This window comes from Boeremia exigua (genome assembly GCF_020726555.1).
Source record: "Boeremia exigua strain MPI-SDFR-AT-0100 chromosome Unknown C7974scaffold_5, whole genome shotgun sequence".
NCBI classification, from domain to species: Eukaryota; Fungi; Ascomycota; class Dothideomycetes; order Pleosporales; family Didymellaceae; genus Boeremia; species Boeremia exigua.
The window spans coordinates 723,149-739,352 of NW_025763522.1; the positions used below are offsets into that span (position 1 = coordinate 723,149).

At 52.6% G+C, this 16,204-nt stretch overlaps 6 protein-coding genes across 6 annotated transcripts; 3 read left to right on the forward strand and 3 right to left on the reverse strand.

The window, feature by feature from the left end:
• Window positions 1–1,156: 1,156 nt before the first annotated feature.
• Window positions 1,157–2,910, forward strand: C7974DRAFT_423527 (glyoxalase-like domain-containing protein; the record flags this gene model as incomplete). Its single annotated transcript, XM_046144388.1, has 3 exons — window positions 1,157–2,010; window positions 2,231–2,345; window positions 2,407–2,910. The coding sequence occupies 3 exons, from the start codon at window positions 1,157–1,159 to the stop codon at window positions 2,629–2,631; spliced, it is 1,194 nt and encodes a 397-aa protein (XP_045997889.1). The 3' UTR covers window positions 2,632–2,910.
• Window positions 2,911–3,674: 764 nt separating this feature from the next.
• C7974DRAFT_412144 (uncharacterized protein) lies at window positions 3,675–5,276 on the reverse strand (the record flags this gene model as incomplete). Its single annotated transcript, XM_046143616.1, has 4 exons — window positions 3,675–4,156; window positions 4,207–4,763; window positions 4,810–5,014; window positions 5,099–5,276. The coding sequence occupies 4 exons, from the start codon at window positions 5,274–5,276 to the stop codon at window positions 3,675–3,677; spliced, it is 1,422 nt and encodes a 473-aa protein (XP_045997890.1).
• A 1,132-nt stretch (window positions 5,277–6,408) lies between these two features.
• C7974DRAFT_412145 (uncharacterized protein) lies at window positions 6,409–7,989 on the reverse strand (the record flags this gene model as incomplete). The annotated part of the gene is made up of 1 exon (XM_046143617.1): window positions 6,409–7,989. The coding sequence occupies one exon, from the start codon at window positions 7,987–7,989 to the stop codon at window positions 6,409–6,411; it is 1,581 nt and encodes a 526-aa protein (XP_045997891.1).
• A 401-nt stretch (window positions 7,990–8,390) lies between these two features.
• C7974DRAFT_452300 (transcription factor PAP1-domain-containing protein) lies at window positions 8,391–10,737 on the reverse strand (the record flags this gene model as incomplete). Its single annotated transcript, XM_046145816.1, has 3 exons — window positions 8,391–8,975; window positions 9,026–10,185; window positions 10,234–10,737. The coding sequence occupies 3 exons, from the start codon at window positions 10,735–10,737 to the stop codon at window positions 8,792–8,794; spliced, it is 1,848 nt and encodes a 615-aa protein (XP_045997892.1). The 3' UTR covers window positions 8,391–8,791.
• A 1,140-nt stretch (window positions 10,738–11,877) lies between these two features.
• C7974DRAFT_412147 (uncharacterized protein) lies at window positions 11,878–12,833 on the forward strand (the record flags this gene model as incomplete). Its single annotated transcript, XM_046143618.1, has 2 exons — window positions 11,878–11,970; window positions 12,021–12,833. 2 exons carry the CDS (start codon window positions 11,878–11,880, stop codon window positions 12,831–12,833), a joined length of 906 nt encoding a protein of 301 aa, XP_045997893.1.
• A 508-nt stretch (window positions 12,834–13,341) lies between these two features.
• C7974DRAFT_423532 (uncharacterized protein) lies at window positions 13,342–14,521 on the forward strand. Its single transcript, XM_046144389.1, has 2 exons — window positions 13,342–13,518; window positions 13,570–14,521. The coding sequence occupies exon 2, from the start codon at window positions 13,674–13,676 to the stop codon at window positions 14,361–14,363; it is 690 nt and encodes a 229-aa protein (XP_045997894.1). The 5' UTR covers window positions 13,342–13,518; window positions 13,570–13,673; the 3' UTR covers window positions 14,364–14,521.
• Window positions 14,522–16,204: the final 1,683 nt, after the last annotated feature.

Here is a 16,204-nt window from a genome sequence, read left to right on the forward strand (position 1 = left end):
GAAGCAAGCGGAGGCCACGTCAGAGTAGAGAGAAAGCTCAATGTATGTACGCATCATCACGATTAGATGGCATGAGGCGTTGCTCGTTGACTCCCGAGCAGATGGCAGGGCAAAAGCACTCTTGTTCTGATCGTTGTCAGCAGTGAACTTTCGGACGGTCAAGCGTACCCAACGCTGTGACTCGTCATATAAGTCAAAGCTAAGAAGCGTTTCTTATGTGAGTGTGGCTATGCAGTTGGTCTCCAGGATACGATAACACTTCTGCGTCCAACTACAGCATCATTGCAAGTCTTGCAGTTGCTGAAGCTGCTTCATCGCAAATCAAAGGGGAACGGCGTCTCTGAGAGCGACTACTTTGAAGGCATAGAGCCTAGCCCCATCGTAGATGTGTCTCATTTTCGTGTAGAGCAGCTGGTTGGTTGCGCTACTAGCCTACTGACACATTGTAAAAAGTCCAAGTGATCGACGCCCGACGCACAGGTATAGAAATATTCCATATCTGAAGAAAGGTACGGAGGGCTGGAAGTTGGATGACTATCTAATCGCGAGAGGCTGGGAAATGTAGATGTTGGAACCCTGAACTCTTGATAACTCTGGTGACATTAGTAGCTCGCCCCCCAATCTGTGATGGTAAAGCTAGAAAGGAGGTGCATTCGATCGACTGCAATCGACAATTATGTGGCTGCTGGGTCCATCACAGCCTGGAAGCCGGAAATGACAAGAATCGCGATGACGGTCTCTGGTGTGTCTGACAGAGTATAGTTACTTTGATTGGTATCTTCCAGCTGGAAATCTTTATTGCACCTAAGAGCACAATGTTGACATTGGCACAAGGCTAGGTACATAACGCAAGTGAGGAAGTAGTTTGCGATGTAAGCTGATGTGATGACGGATGAAAATGGCGCTACGAGCCCCGCCCCGCTACGGACCCCTCCCGAGCGCGTAACTTCCACTGTATGGAGTCAGTATTTCCATAACATCCTAGAACGACCTTTAATTGATCCTTCGAATTCGGACCGAATGACTCACTGGTATCTAGGTACCTAGGTATATAACCTCGAACGCTTGGTTTGGAAACCATCCATATCCGGATCAAGAAAGAACGTCCAGCATTCATCACCACGAGTTCACCACAAGCATTAACCTACCATCAGCCATGGCAGTGACCCAAGCCCTCGATCATCTGATTCTATTCCTACCCGTCGACCCATCGACTTCCTTTCCCAAGCTCCCCTCGTTCTTCGAGAAGAACTTCACCCTTACCCCTGGTGGTACTCACGCCGACGGTCTAACCTCGAACATCCTGATCCTCCTTACTGATGGCTGTTACATCGAGCTTGTATCTTTCATCAACCCCAAGAAAGATGTATCGTCACATTGGTGGGCATCCGGTGTCCAAAAATTCGGATGGATGGACTGGTGCCTCATCAACGAGCTCTCACCAAAGGACAGCTGGCAAGCGATAGGTGGCGGTGAAGGGAGTCATGACGAACCAGTCGAAGGTGGGAGAAAGAGAGCAGATGGTGTGGATGTGAAGTGGGCTGTAACGTTTCCCAAGGGCGAGCATGGAGGGCAAGCGAGCCGAGGACGAGTGCCGTTCTTCTGTCACGATATCACGGAACGACAAGTTCGTGTTCCGCTTAGTGCAGAGAAAACCGCCCACTCGTCTGGAATTTTGGGCGTGAAGGAGCTCACAGTAGTTGTGCGTGATGAGCAGCTACTGAGCGAGACGGGCGAGGTGTATGCAAGGCTATTTGGGAAGAAGGGCGTGCAAAGAGGGAACGAGTTGAACTTTCAGGCGAGCAGAGTGAAGACAGTCGAGGGACTAGATGAAGGGGCAAAGGTGGTGCTCAGATTATCGAAGGACGAAGAAGAGCAGGCAAGGTTGGAGAAGATAGGGTACTGGTATGGCGACGTTGTGCTTGCTGCACCAGCTGGGCAAGGCAAATCTTCGGGTACGAGAGAGCGACTCGATGCGGGCGATGAGAGCGTTTCAGGTATCTGGGTTGAGTATGTTTGATCAGATCACACAAAGACTCCAGCCAATGATCAACAATGCGACTGGTTGTTCACAATGTGGAAAGGATCTTGTGGGTCGGTTTGGGCCTCCGCATTGAAGCACTGATCACTTCACGATGCAGTTCAAGATCGATCTATATGCACATGTTCTAGTTACTACCCCTTAAGCTACATTACTACCAACTCCACCGAAAGCAACTTTGTCTACCAGCGTCCACGACGTAGAAGTGCAGGCACTTCCCAAATTCTCGCGCTATCAAGCTCCCATCGACCCCATCAGGAAGTCATTTGCGCTGTCCAAGAAGATGGTATCTGATTCTGGAACTGTACGGACCACCCCGGTATCGACTGACCCATCTATATCAGTTTTATCTGACGAGAACACAGCGTACAGTGACTCGATCTATGATAATGAAGTCTCCACCGACGATGACCACGTCGACTCGACCTACGACGACCACGTCGACTGGACCTACGACGATGAGACCTACACCGAGGAGGATTATGTCGAACCATACACCAGCTGTGACAACGAGACCTCCACTGAAGACCAATACATCGAGACCAACACTTGTGACGACTCAGCCTACACCAACGAGTCCACCACCATAGAACACGAAGCCGGCCCCCCTGCAGCCATCGACCCGGACTGGTACATCGATCCCGCCACAATCGAAGCCCACCGTCTCCAAAACGCCAAAGACAGCCTCGTCCGCAAAGTAGCATTCGTAATCATCAATTACGATGACGCCGAAGAAACCCAGTACGAAACCACATCCCGCTACCGCCTGCGCACCGCCCTCCCCTACTTCCACCACCTACGCGCACACCTGCGAGCCTCCAATGCCATCCTCAACGCCCACAGTGCCAGCGCCTTCTCAACACCACACCTCATCCCCAACTTCTCCGACCGCAAGTGGCAAGACAGCGACGCCGAGACCGAGGCTGGCATCGCGATTGCGGCGCAGTTCAGCTTCTCCGCGCTCGCGAAGGACCAGATCATGTTCACACACCACCACAACGCGGTCTCGGAGACACTAGCTAAGGTGTTCAAGACGGAATGTTTGAGCTCGTTCGGACTGCCAGACGAGATGGGGTTTGTGTGGCCGCGGAACTATTTCTGCCATGGGTTGTTGACGCCGCATATGCAGCGACATGGGTGGGAGGAGCAGGTCGGTAAGTTGAAGTGGTACCATGAGTCGTTGCTGAGACAGGTGGAAGCTTCAACGCCGATGTTGGAGGAGCAGTTTCGTGATGAGCAGGCGTGGCATGAGGAGGTTGAGGAGGAGGAGGAGCAACAGATTATGGTGTCGTGGTCATGAGGTGTATTGGTGTCTGGCGGGTCGTGCAGACCACTCCATCCATAGTATCCAGCTACCACATCAGATCAGCAGGTAAGCCGCCAGAAGTGCAAACGAATTCCTGGGTCAAAGGGCCTGCGCAGAGCATATGGGCGAGAGTCGTGTCCATATATACAAGCTATAAAAGCTATTATAGTGGTAGGTGATTGGGTCCGAAAAAGCAGTCGATGAAGCAAAGAAATCTAAATGTTCGATAAAAGCAATGCATGGGTATATGTCACGCCAACTATGCTGCACAAGATCCGCCCAATTACACCTAGAATGCCAATCACCACTCCATCTGTCCCAAAAACATTACACATCCAGTCGATAATTCCTGAATGGCCCCGAGTTCGCTTCATTACTCTGGCCTCTGACCACCTTGTCATTGACGGTGATCCACATCTTGCTCCCTTCGGCCCAGCCCCTGCTCGACTCGCCCCAGTTCTCCCCCGGTTCTGCTAGCTGGGGTGCGTGGGCCGACTCCACATCGATCTCCACTTCTTGGATCCAGCTCTCCCGCACGCCGTCATGTCTCAAAAGGCCCCCTTCATCTTTCAGGCTCGCTGCCTTGTAAAAGACTGGGACTTCGGCTGTTGTCGCGCTCGCTTGCCGTGTGCGCGTTTCCATTTCCTGCTGTTGGCTTGGCTCATCGTCGCGCGTGACAAGACTGGTATCGATATGGTCGGCTTTGGCGCCTGGCTGGCCGTTGCGCTGCGACTGGAGGGTCGTGAGGTTTTGCTCTGCTTCGGCAGAGCCAATGGTAAGCCAGTTGACAATGACGACGCCCCATGATACTGTGTATACATTAGCATTTCTATTGGCGCTTGGAAGGAAACAGACTGACCATCGAGCGTGCATATTGTCAGACAGACCCAGCCCAGTTCCCTGCTGTTCATGACGTAGAATTGCGCCATGTTCGCTACTGTCGGGAGCATAACGAGAGTGCTTCCGATCAAGCATTTCCATAGCAGAATCCTGATGTTCTTATTCATGTCGGACTTGAGACTCGGACTCTCTTCTGGCGCAGTTTTATCCTTTGGCTCGAGCTTCCGGATGGTCTTCTTTGCTTTATTAGTGAGCCTGACTCCAAACCACGTATTCAAATTTAGCAGGTTGTGGAAATCCAGAACTGGGCGAAGGAGCCAGAAGAAGACGCCAGTGAGTAAAAAGTTGACCGCGACATCGAAGCACAGGAGTGGGAAGCTGACCCGCGGTGGGAGTCCGATGCGGCATCGGCCGTCCAGCTTGCTGAGTTCGACTACAGGAGACAGATATCCGACAATGGCGATGGCACCGAATCCACCACATATCACGAACATGCCGAGGAGCCATACGCGGTCCTTCAGACGAGGCATGAATGGCGCCCGGACGACACGAGCGCGTTCGAGGAGGAAGATATAGCTGTGGAGGTTAGTTAGGTTGGGGGTTGAAGTTTCGATGGACTTACATGGTAAGCTTGTTGCCGGTGTAGAAGACTAGACATATCATTGCGGCCGAGTAGCATAGCTGATGTGTCCGTAGACCTTGACCCGTCTGCACAACGGATGCACAGATAATGAAGCCCAAGCCGAAGATGAACAGGATGACGACCAGTACGGAGGTAAAGTTGCGTTTGCGAAGGACATTGTTACGGAGAGTCTTTAATCGAAATCCTTTCATATAACGTCAGTACATCTCACTTCACACGACGCATACCCCTCTCAGCCTTTAGACTGATCAAGTAACCGGTGACTTACCTAGAAAGACAGAGAGGACGATCATACAGAACATAGCAACGGCATTGTACACTGTTCGGTCGGTACTTGTCTCGCCGGCCACAAATGACCGCCCTGTGTCAGGATCTGTGATTATAGTGCGCCCGCTGTCCGCCCTTCCGTGTAGTGATGCAGGCAGCCCCGCAGCCTCCATCAACATTCTGGGAACCGCAGCACCAGCGACGACCGGCGTCCAGGGTAGGTAGGTCATGAATCGCAACATGATCAAGGTTGGTGGTTGTTCGCTATGAGAGGGACATAAAGAGCCCTCCCCAATGGTTCTTGAAAGAGGGAGGACGTTGGCTCGAGGTGAGGCAAATGTACCTAGTCAAGCCTCGTTTTCCACACATACCACTACGCAACGGAAATTCCGCCTCTATGCAGCTCATTGTTGAGCCTGCAACTCTAACGCTGTCGTCCTGTTTTGGAGTGAACTTTAAACCAGTTTGCCACCATCACTGTATGCGGAGTCGGGTCCGGCTGGCTTCAGATAGCGAACCTCCGACGGTGCATCAACTCCACACTGTCAGGATTTTCGACCCCGGCTTGAAATAAGACGTCTAGTGGCGCAAGACGAATAGGCTTTTCGACGCGATCATAACGTTGGCCCGGGTCCAAGCTCCGTGGGCTGAATTTTTGAGGCTAGGATAATGTTCCGCCGGCTCACCTGCCCTGTAGCCACGTGGAGACAGAATTGAGTTCCGATTCATTCTCAATTCCGCGAACGATCAGGTTACTATAAGTGCAGTCAAACGCCGGACTGTCCGTAGGTGAGCAAACGCTAGACACTGTAGCTAGACACTGTAGGGATGCGGTCTGTCTAAGAGTCGAGTAGAAGGCTAGCAGTGAGGTACTTCTGGTTTTCAACAAAAGATTATTACGTATGCGCTTCTAGCGGTGGTAAAGTTGGACATGATGTGCCCTTCGACGTATGTACATGGCTCAGAATTTGCATGCTCTGCAGACTGCATGCAGCAAACGCTAAACTTACTCGACACAACTCGGTTATCTCCGGTGGCTTCTCGAGGCTGCGCATCCAGACCCTGTGGCTTATCGGAATCGTCTGCCGTCGGCTATGTAGCTTCTGTCAAGATCTCGGTCTCCATATTCGATCACTTAGCCCACCGTAGCCTCGACGCGAATGTGTCATTCGTGCAGATTCCACCGCGATCCGATTTCCCCAAGGCCTGAGTCAAAATTCGAAGACTTAGAGGCTCGGGCCGTCCATTCTGATCATAGGCGATTCAGTGGATACAACCATCGCGCGACCCCATGTTTACGATCTTAGGCGTTCAGTACTTCCTCTTGATACTAGGTTTTACCCAGTGTCCGCCATCCTCACACCTATTCTGCAAACTCAGAGTTTGTATCTTGTTGATGTCCCAGCCACTGATGTACTTGCGGCTCTCTGCCTCGTGATAGCCGTCCGCTTCCTTCGCGCGCCCAATGTATAGTGCTTTCGAATAGTAGCAGTGGTCCCCGTGCCAGGTATATTGCCAACACTCGTCGTGTGCAAAACAGCCGGCTTCGCAGGCCTCGAGGCTTGAGTGTACTGTGTGATTGTCGTGCAGTTGGAAGCCTGCATCGAACGCTGCGTCCCAATCCTGGCGCTGTGAGAAGTTGGCGTGAAAAGAGAATAACAAGTCTTTGTATAACAAGGGCCGTTCGTGCTGCTGGTGTTGTTCGTTATCCCAGCTCCAAAGGTCTTTCATAGGCGAAGGACCTGTCTTGTGTAGGCTGATGACAGGTTGACACCAATAGTCTTTGCCGAGCGGCACATCCTCAAGGCTGTGCGGGTTGAACATGGGCCAAAGGCCACTGATGTCCACGGAAGCCTTGTCATGAAGTGCCCATCCCAGTATGCTGTCGCCACAGCAATCGTTCCTGATGTCCTCTTTGTACTCGGTCGTAAGCCGGGGACCCATCACGGCGAGAGCGTTGCGCGGGCGATCGACCAGTCTGTGCACAGCAGCCTTTGAGAGTATGAAACCGCAGCCACCATATGCAAACCAGGTCTCTTTTTCTTCTTCAGCTTTCGGGTTGGGGCGGTATTTCCGCCCGGGCGCAGGCGAGCCGAAGAAGTACGGTAATGAAGGATCGTAATTGTCAAGAAGGCGGAAGATGTTGTCCCAGAACAAATAAGTGTCGGATTCCAGGAAGACGTACCACTCTGCCTGACTATTGTGATCCATCGCCCTTTCCACAGCTGGCAAAAACTTGTACTTGTCGATTTGCCACCCTTCATGGCCTTGGTGCAGCTCTTTGCCGTTGCGCGTAGCACTTTGCTGCGCCTCGTATATGGCGTAATCTTCTTCTTTCATGTATGTCTCTGCTGGAAGATTGGCCAGCACGTTGTGAGCCTGGAATGGGCCGTACCTGTGGTCATCGTCCGAGACGACCAACACATTTCGTATACACTTGATGATCGTGTTCACCATTGCGTCCGTCCGTGCTGGATGATCCGCTATACCAGTCTTGATTACAACCTGCACCTTCTTCTTTGTCAGGTGCTTGGGGAACAGGAAGCACTCGTCCATAATCCCGACGTTCCAGTCGATGTTCTCCTTCTTGTAGAACTGCGATTTGGTCTCCCATAGCCAATAATCTTGCCCGTTATCTTCCTTCTGCGATTCGACACTATGCGGTGCGGGCTCGAAAGGCTTGGGATGGAAAGCTTGGTTACCCAAGATCTGACCCGGGAGCTTCTCAACAAAGGCGGAGTCGAGAAAGAACAGGAGATTGACGCCGACACCTATGACGGCAATCACCAGGAGGAGACGGAGCCATTGTCGAGGGCTCGAAGGGGGGCTCAGAGGGCGGCTGATCGCGTGTCCGTTCATGAATGGGTTGGGGCTTCGTAGAATGCGCAACATGTTGATGAGGAGGCGCAGCTTCCAATCATTGGATCAACTACGTCACGAAGTCGAGGAAGACCGTGAAGAGACCGTCCGCCAGGTTGGCAATCGTGAAGAGTGAATGGGGATGCACATGTCAAGACGCGTACGAAAGAATTACATCTGGCGTACGCAAGCCTGTTTCCTGGCGCAGATGAGGCTTGGTTGTTTCGGAAGCTAACGTCTGTCACGGCTCTCATTCGCGGAGCTGCTTTTGGGGATCACTTGGTGTGGGCCCCTTGATGACGAGCCTTGCCGCGGAGCCGTGCGGCTGAAGCAAGGGTGTAATCTCGGAACGCAAAAAGGTATTGATTTCACACATGCAAACAAGCAAATTGAATGAATGAATGTATGCCACAGTCAAAGATCAGGGCAGCAGCAGAGGGTAGTGCGCGACTGGACTTTTCTAGAATAAGTCACGAAGGCAATGTATGCTTTCGCTGGGTCGTTATCGACAGGGAACAGCGCTGCTAAGTCTGCACCAGAGCGAAGGCCGAATTGCGAGAGCAGGCCGAATCCTTGATAATTACTTAAGTTTCAATTGAACTACAGACTGAATGAAGCTGAGTTGGATCCAACGCAACGCCTAGCCATCGCCCCCATGATGCTCCTCAAGGAATGATCCATCTGAGTGCTCATCCTCACTGCTCCACCAACGCCAATGTCCCAACGGGGAATGTCATCGTATCGTCACAAACTCCAAAGGCTGCTGATCGCGCCCAACGAATGACTGGTATCGCCGAAACAAAGCCGGTACATTGAAAGAAAAAAATCTGGCTGTCTACTGCGACCACATTTGTTGCGGCTGCTGGTCCTTGGGCAGGCGCTTGAGAGCCTCTTCGACGTCCTTGTGGTCGACAACAACACCGCTCTCTGAACAGCGTGCCTTGGCACGAAGCTCCGAGCACAGATTATCGATGTCAATCGTGCCGTCCTTGAAGTCGTGGCGACTTGAGAGCTTATCCCTGCTTGTTGTTAGTACATTCTAAAAATCGCTGAGTGCTGTGGTACATACCAAATTTTGTGGCAATTGAGCATCCGGTCAATATCCTCACCAGGCACGACCTCATCCTCGCCGTCCTGTATGCGTTCAATCTGCTCCAGAGGGTTCGGCTTCTGCACAGCTGGCGTGTCGCCGAAATGGAACGGGCTGCCATAGCCAGTATTGAGGAAAGCATCGTTGAAGAAGCCGCTGTTGAAGTCGCCATCGGTGCCCATGATGGCAGTGTTTGTATCGCGATACTCTCCGAAAAGGTTTGGCTCGAATGCACCACCGTTTTGGTTGGCAAAGAAATCGATCCCGTTTAGATCGGGGCCAGGCGATTTGGCTTGTGTGACTGCAGGAGATGGTTTGTCGTCAGATTTGGACAATGATTTGGCACGAGGGATGGGATTGCGCGGGTTGCCACAGGCCATGTTGAGCTTTTCGCAGAAGGAGACCTCACCTTCCGAGTTGCCATGACATACATAGCCGTCTGCAATCGTGTCCTTCAAGCCTGGCGAGGCTTGACCCGGCTCTGGCGAAGTGCCACACGATGAGTCTTGATTTGTCGGCGAGGTAGACGAGGTGGAGGGAGAGTCAGAGTGCGTCGATGGACTGCTATTGAACTGAAAAACACGCGATTGTGACACGACCGAGCTGTCCGTGCTACTGCGGTGAGGCTTCTGTGGAATATTGTTGACGCTGCGTGGACTAGCAGTGCTGCCTGACCGGGAGCTGTTGGCCGCAGGACTGACACCAGCCACCGGCGATTGAACAAAAGATCCGGTGGCCGAGTTCGATGGACTGAAAGTTTGGACAGCTGGTCGGGTCGACGATGTAGAGGCCGACTTCGGCTTGGATAGCGGGCCATTCTCCAGAAGCTGACTGCCCGGGAGGCCTCCAAATCGTGGGAATTCAAATTGAAAGTTGCTGTTGCTGTTGTTCAGCATGGAACTGAAGCCTGCTGCAGGAGCCGTGCGGTTGACGCCAGCACTATTGAGGGAGAGACGCTTGCGGTATTCGCGCAATTCTGTCTGCAATCGCTGCACCTGGCCACGAAGAAGGCCGTTCTCGTGGTTGGCAGCATCTGATGCCTTTTCAAGATCCTGGACCTTGGTTTCCAGGTCTTTCAGATGCTTCTCTTTTCTCTCTCTGAAAGCTCGCTGAGCGGCCCTGTTCTGGGCTTTGCGCTTCTACATGTCTGTCAGTCGCCATCTCCAGATGCTGCTGGGCAAACGTACTGTAGTAGGCTCTGAGGTTAGTGGTTTGCGACCAGGCTTCTTCGCCTGCTTATCGTCACCTTCCCGTCGCTTACCGCCACCTTCTTCTTCGTCGTCGTCATCGTCGTCGTACGGGCTCTTGCGCTTCTCGTTCGAGTCACCTTCAGGCGAATCACCAGGAAGAGAACCGATCATGCGAGGTTCGTCGTTGTCGGCATCAAAGTTGAGGGACGTGTCGCCGTCGAGGTAATCGATGAAGGGGCTCTCGTCCACGCCCATGGTGCTGAACGCGTTGGCGGGAGTGCTCTGTTGCGGCGAGAAGAAAGTAGTGGGATCCAGGTTGCTGACAGGGTACTGGAACTGATCGTTACCAAAACCCTGCTTCCCATCTAATCCGTTGATGTCCGAGAAGAGATCATTTGGGTTCTGGCTGTTCGAAGCCAGAGCTGCAAGGAGCAGGTCCTGTTGTGTCGCATCGAGATAGAACGGCGCACCGTTCTGAAAGTCATTGCCAGTGCCAGACATGGTGACGGTCGCAGCGAAGTGGGTGAGATTTTGGGATAGTTGGGCCGTTGCGCGGGCCTGGGTCGCGCCGTCAGGTCGGTCGATCTGTTGTAATAAAGCCGCTTTTTTGCCACCCGCCGAACCACCGCTTGGGGGGAGGATTGCGGGCACAGTGCAGGTCGGAATGTTTGTGTGTATGACGCAGAGGGCTGCAAGAAGGTGGTGGCCAGCTGCTCGCAAACGCGGGTCAGAGCGGAGACGGGCTCAAGGGCGACGTTGGTGTAAGCGTGCTAAAGGGCGGTTGGAGAGCGTTCTGCGCGCGCAGCACACTCAATGTGGTCCGTGGGAGATCTCAAGAGACGCCGCAATTATTACGTCGCAAAGTGTCGAGGGGATGGAGGAGGAGGAACGGCAGCGAATTCGCCTGTACGTAGCCTCGTTGCCTTGAAGGCCTAGTCCCGCTGGTGAACCCTGTCAGATGAAACGGGCGACTTCGCGGAGCAAGGATTGCGCATTCGCACACCGGCGGAATATGGCGGCAGAAAGGAGCGGGCTTCACTGATTGGGTGGGTGGGGCAAGTGTGACTGGGCGAGGAGCAAAATGGGCGCAGCAGAGGTCAAAGACTCACGGGGTGATCGCTTATCAATCAACTGCGGTCTCTGCTTTGGTGGGGTTTCGAGAACGCCGTCGAAGAGCAGGAGCTGATCGCCGCACCTGTTCCTGGCAAGGCAAAATCACAGTCAAATATTGCTCCACCAGGTGCTTATCATCGATGACGACGGACAAACTGAGACGAGCCTCTCAACTGCTGCAGTCGCTGCGGTGAGTCCGAGCGTAAGTGCATTGACGACTAGTGAGGGGTCTCCATGGCTGGCTTCGACCCTTGATGAGGGGCAGGTCAGCATGACTGAGCTTGCACGCAGCTCTGTCTCGCCCGCAGACGAAGTTGTGTCTGATGTGCAGCTGCTCCAGACCTTCACAGCGATCCCCACGTTGTGTCACTGTCCTGTGTGCATGTAGTAGGGCTGAGGAGAGGGCCGAGGAGTGGAGTCAACGCCAAGACTGCGGAGGTCAATTTCGCCGCGCCGGTCCGTTTGATCATCACCCGCCAACACCAGCATCGCGAACACCAGTTGTTTCTCAGGCTACGCGCAGCAACCATGGCGGAAATCAAGGCGATCAAAGACCAGATCTGGTACATCAAGCGCGACATCCAGAATGAAGAGAAAAAGCGCGATGAGTGGGCGGTCACGGTAAGCAAACAGCTTTTTCTCCCAACGGCAACCAGCTAATATGCTCCCAGATTTCACAAATGGAAGCGGAGTTGGCTCAAATGGGTCCTGGTGATGACCGTGAGCAATGGGAAGCCATGAAGACAGAGGCCGAGCAAGCGGTCGCGACGCATGATGCAGCCATAGCAGGATTCCAGGCGCAGCTTGACCCTCTCGAGGCTCAGCTTCCGCAAGCGCCTGAGCCTGCTGCACCCAAATTTGACCCCGAGAAGCATCCTCTTCTGAGGAAGGCCGTGGAAAAGCAGGAACCTGAAAAGCCTGTAACCTTCAACGCTGGCGACACGTGCGAGGCGCAATGGACAGACAGGTCGTGGTACAAGGCAAAGATTCAAAGCAAACTTGGTTCAGCATCCGCGCCAAAGTACCTTGTGCGTTTCCTTGAGTACGACGATACTTTGACTGTCGACAGCGACCGTGTGCGCCCGCTACCGAGCAAGAGGAAGCGCGAGCCCGAGCTTGCCGCTGCACCTTCACCAGCAACCCCTACTACCTCGACTCCGCACGTAATCTCGGGCCCCGCCAGTGTCAACCCGAACTCGAACGCCCACGCAGCAAAGCTTGGCGCAGCTACCAACGAACCCAAGCGCGTCAACCGAGTGCCCAACAAAGGACAGCTGAAGAAGAGCGTTGGAAACTGGAAAGATTTTCAAAGCAAGGGTGTTGGAAAAAAGATCGCGAAGAAAGATTCCATGTTCAGGACAAGCAACGCCTTTGGCAGCAGGGTTGGCTTTACTGGCTCTGGCAAGGGCATGACTGAAACCCACAAACGCCAGCGCTATGATCACAAGAAAGACGCTGACGATGACGATGAAGCCAAGTTCTGAGCGCATCGGCGCTGACAGTCGTTCTCAACGAGGTACGTTCTCAGAAATGTGCAGCATTAAACCTAGCTTACGTTGTGCCTTGGAAGAGTGACCAGTGCAAACCTGGCTTGCAGAAGTACATGAATTTACAGACGCAATCGGCATGATACCGCTGTTCGAACCAAGCTAACCTTCTCTAGGACAGCATACATCCCCAACCTTTAAGGCCCGAGGGCCTACGGCGTTTCGGTATTCACCTTTACTCGGTACGACCTCCGGGCTCTGAACCTTTCCTATTTCTATAAGTGCCTGAGACTAAATGCTGTTCGCTCAATAGGCGTTTGATACCCAATACGACTTTCACGCTGTGGTTTGACATCTCGACATGGGCAACACGTCATTGAACGTAGAAGGCTAGGTAAGACAACTCACCCGCTTCAGAGGCATCGATACTGGCAGATTGATAATCGTTGTCTCTAAGTACCACTAGATACCTTCATATCCAAAAATTACAATGTCAAAATTTCGTCTTGCATGTTCAATTGCAGCAGTGCCTCATGTATCGTTCTGAGACAGATAATCAGAGATAAGCTAGTCAGCAGAATTTGTTTACGTGAATGGATGCGTTCCGTCACCGCAACTTGCGGTACACATCATGGGTTTTCTGCCTTAACTGGACTTATCAGTGTAGGGCTTTGTTTACACGGTAAGTAATGTTTGTTGCCATTCTATTAGTGGGTTAAGCTAACGCCCGAAGAGGATGTACAACGTGGCTGACACCAACGAAAACATCAGACATAACACCACCCACGCCTCTTGTATTCATACTCTGGCACTCAGCTGCTCCGGCGCTCTGCAAACATGTCTCACGATCCGGAGAGAAGACTATCGACAGGCGGCGTACCACCAATCCAAACCCGTGATCAATATCTCGTCGAGGAAGTCTCAAGTCATGACGGTACGTCCTGCTATACTGTCTGGGTGCGCGAAGAGATAGTGAAAGTTCCTCAGGGATGGTCGGCCTCAGACTTCACCATCGCAGATAAACGCCCCCATTCGTCTCTCCAAATCTACGATACAACGCCCAACGCTGCCGACCCGGACCACCTGAAAAACTTGGCAGAGAAGCTTCACAAGGAGACGCGTGAAAAGCGTGGAGTAAATACCCGCGACCAGCCTGATCGCATCGACGTCTGGGGTATCCCATTTACTGCCGACGCGTCCGAGGAGGAGAGAATCGCTAAGTGCAAGGCTCAGATCTCAGCCGAGATCGCTGCAAGAGAGGCTTCCGGAGATGACAACTTCCACATTCCCGAACTCCGTAGCCACTACCAGTGGAACCGGGCCATTATCATCATCGACCAGCCCGAAGATTGCTGGAATGAAGGTGAAGGTGGATTCCTTGCTGTATATTGGGACGTCCACCCCAGCTATCTGGAAATGCTAGCCCAGGCATACGGCGAGGATTATCAACAGCCAGATATGAGTGCGGTCCGCTGTACTCGTGATGAGTTGGGCGAGCTGTTGGGGAGGTTAAGCGGCTTTTTCTAGCCATCGTGCTCTGGCGTCACTGACCCTTCGAAACACGGTTATTGCATTCGGACCAAAATTTCACACCAAAACCCATGTACAAAATACTCCCAATAAAAACTCTACAACTATGCATATAGATCGAGCTACGAGTCTTCATTACACCATGGCATTCACTAACACATTCCATTGCGCCTACACAACGTGAACCTCTAATCCAGTGCCTCCGATCCCAAACTCCAAACAGTAATCGACTTCCGAGCATACCAATGCCTCCTTGATCTTGGTAGGAGCTTCAATGGCTGGATCATGGCCACCAGTATCAAAACAAACATCGCTCCACCCGTACGCTCGTATAGACGCTTGCCCCGGCCGAAAGGTTGCTCGGCTGCGGGATTTTCATCTTCGCCCCCGTAGCATAGCCACCAGCATCAAACGCCGCCTTCTTCCACTCCTGCTCAGCAGCAGTAAGGGGCGTGCGCGCCACACCAGTCTTGGGGTTGGGATCCACCCACCTTGCCTTAAAGCCGGCCGCCGCTTCCGTGGCCGCTTTCGCTGCGATGTCGCGCAGTTCCTGGTCAATGAAGAACGTGTACATCGATCGCAGCGAGACTTCTCCGGGCCTTTCCGGAAAGTGGTTTGAGCTCGCCGGTTTCGGTGCATCGAAGGTATGACAGACGGGTCGATCTAGTGGGAGACGCAGGCCTACTTGGTGTCGGTTACGCCGTCGTCGATTGTGCCGTCATCGTCTGCTAGGTATACGTATGGGTCGACAGTCTGTGGAGGGTTTTGATTAGCTGGTTTTCTGACGCGGAGGGTGAGGTTTATCTATGTTTATTCTGCGTATCTGCAGACGGGCTTCTAGTTGGTTCGGATCAAATGGGTCTTCGAACCTCCAGCACTTGGAAATCCCCAGAGTTACTGCCGCAGTCGCACCCGGTGCGTATCCTCCAACGTAACATACCTATGCACGCTTCCTTGCTCTTGCTAATCGTTGTGGAAACCCCCTTTTGTACGATGTCACGCTGGAAGATCTGACAACGGGAAACTTCGAGTGTACTTCATTTCTCTTTAAAGCCCGAAGTTGGTGGCTCAATACACACCGGTTGTTGAGTGGCAGGTGGTTCCTGCTCTAGTTTGTTCAGTATGATCGCCCGGGCGAACATGGCACCATATGTATCAACGCAAGCTGTATTTCCTGGCTTCTTTATTGATTACTTTGTCGGTGTCTTCTTTTTGCCACCCTCTTCGTGATACATCAATTCCGCACCACGAGTCCCAGTAGGTGCGACAGAGGATGTCTTAGACTTGATCAACGTCTTTGAGTCGATCACTGTCTTTAAAATGGTTGGTAGCTTTGAGTTTGTTGGTGGCTTTGATGTGACCAGTCTCTTTGGCAGTGTACTTAGGGTGGTGGGCGTCTTCGAGTTTATAAGAATCCTGACTTCGTTTAACCTACACTTCGCTTGTCTAGAGTGTCTACCGCCTCCAGAGGTCGCTGCAAGCACACTCTCCTGGATACCATTGGTCACGGTCTTCGTCGAGTCTCTGTGTTTCAGAACTACTGCCCATCAACAGATCAGGCTTGCCTTGTGATTCACATATCAGTAGCCATTAACGTGATTTAACATTGTAGCCAAAATCAAGCAGGTCTACAAAGCATATGCTTACAGCCAGTTTTTTAGATGAAACATGCTTGACTTTTTTTAATAGCCATCTGGACTAAGGCAAGATGGCACACTCTTTGCATGGTTGCCAACTCCAACACAGCCAAAGCATACGTCTGTCATTTCAAGCCGTTGGGTAATCTGGGAGTCGTTTCCGCCCTCAGCCTGAGGATAGGGAAGTGCTGCTGCACAGCA

What these genes read in the sequence shown, in the direction of transcription:
- C7974DRAFT_423532 (XM_046144389.1), top strand. Translation starts at nt 13,674, where the DNA reads ATGTCTCACGATCCGGAGAGAAGACTATCGACAGGCGGCGTACCACCA.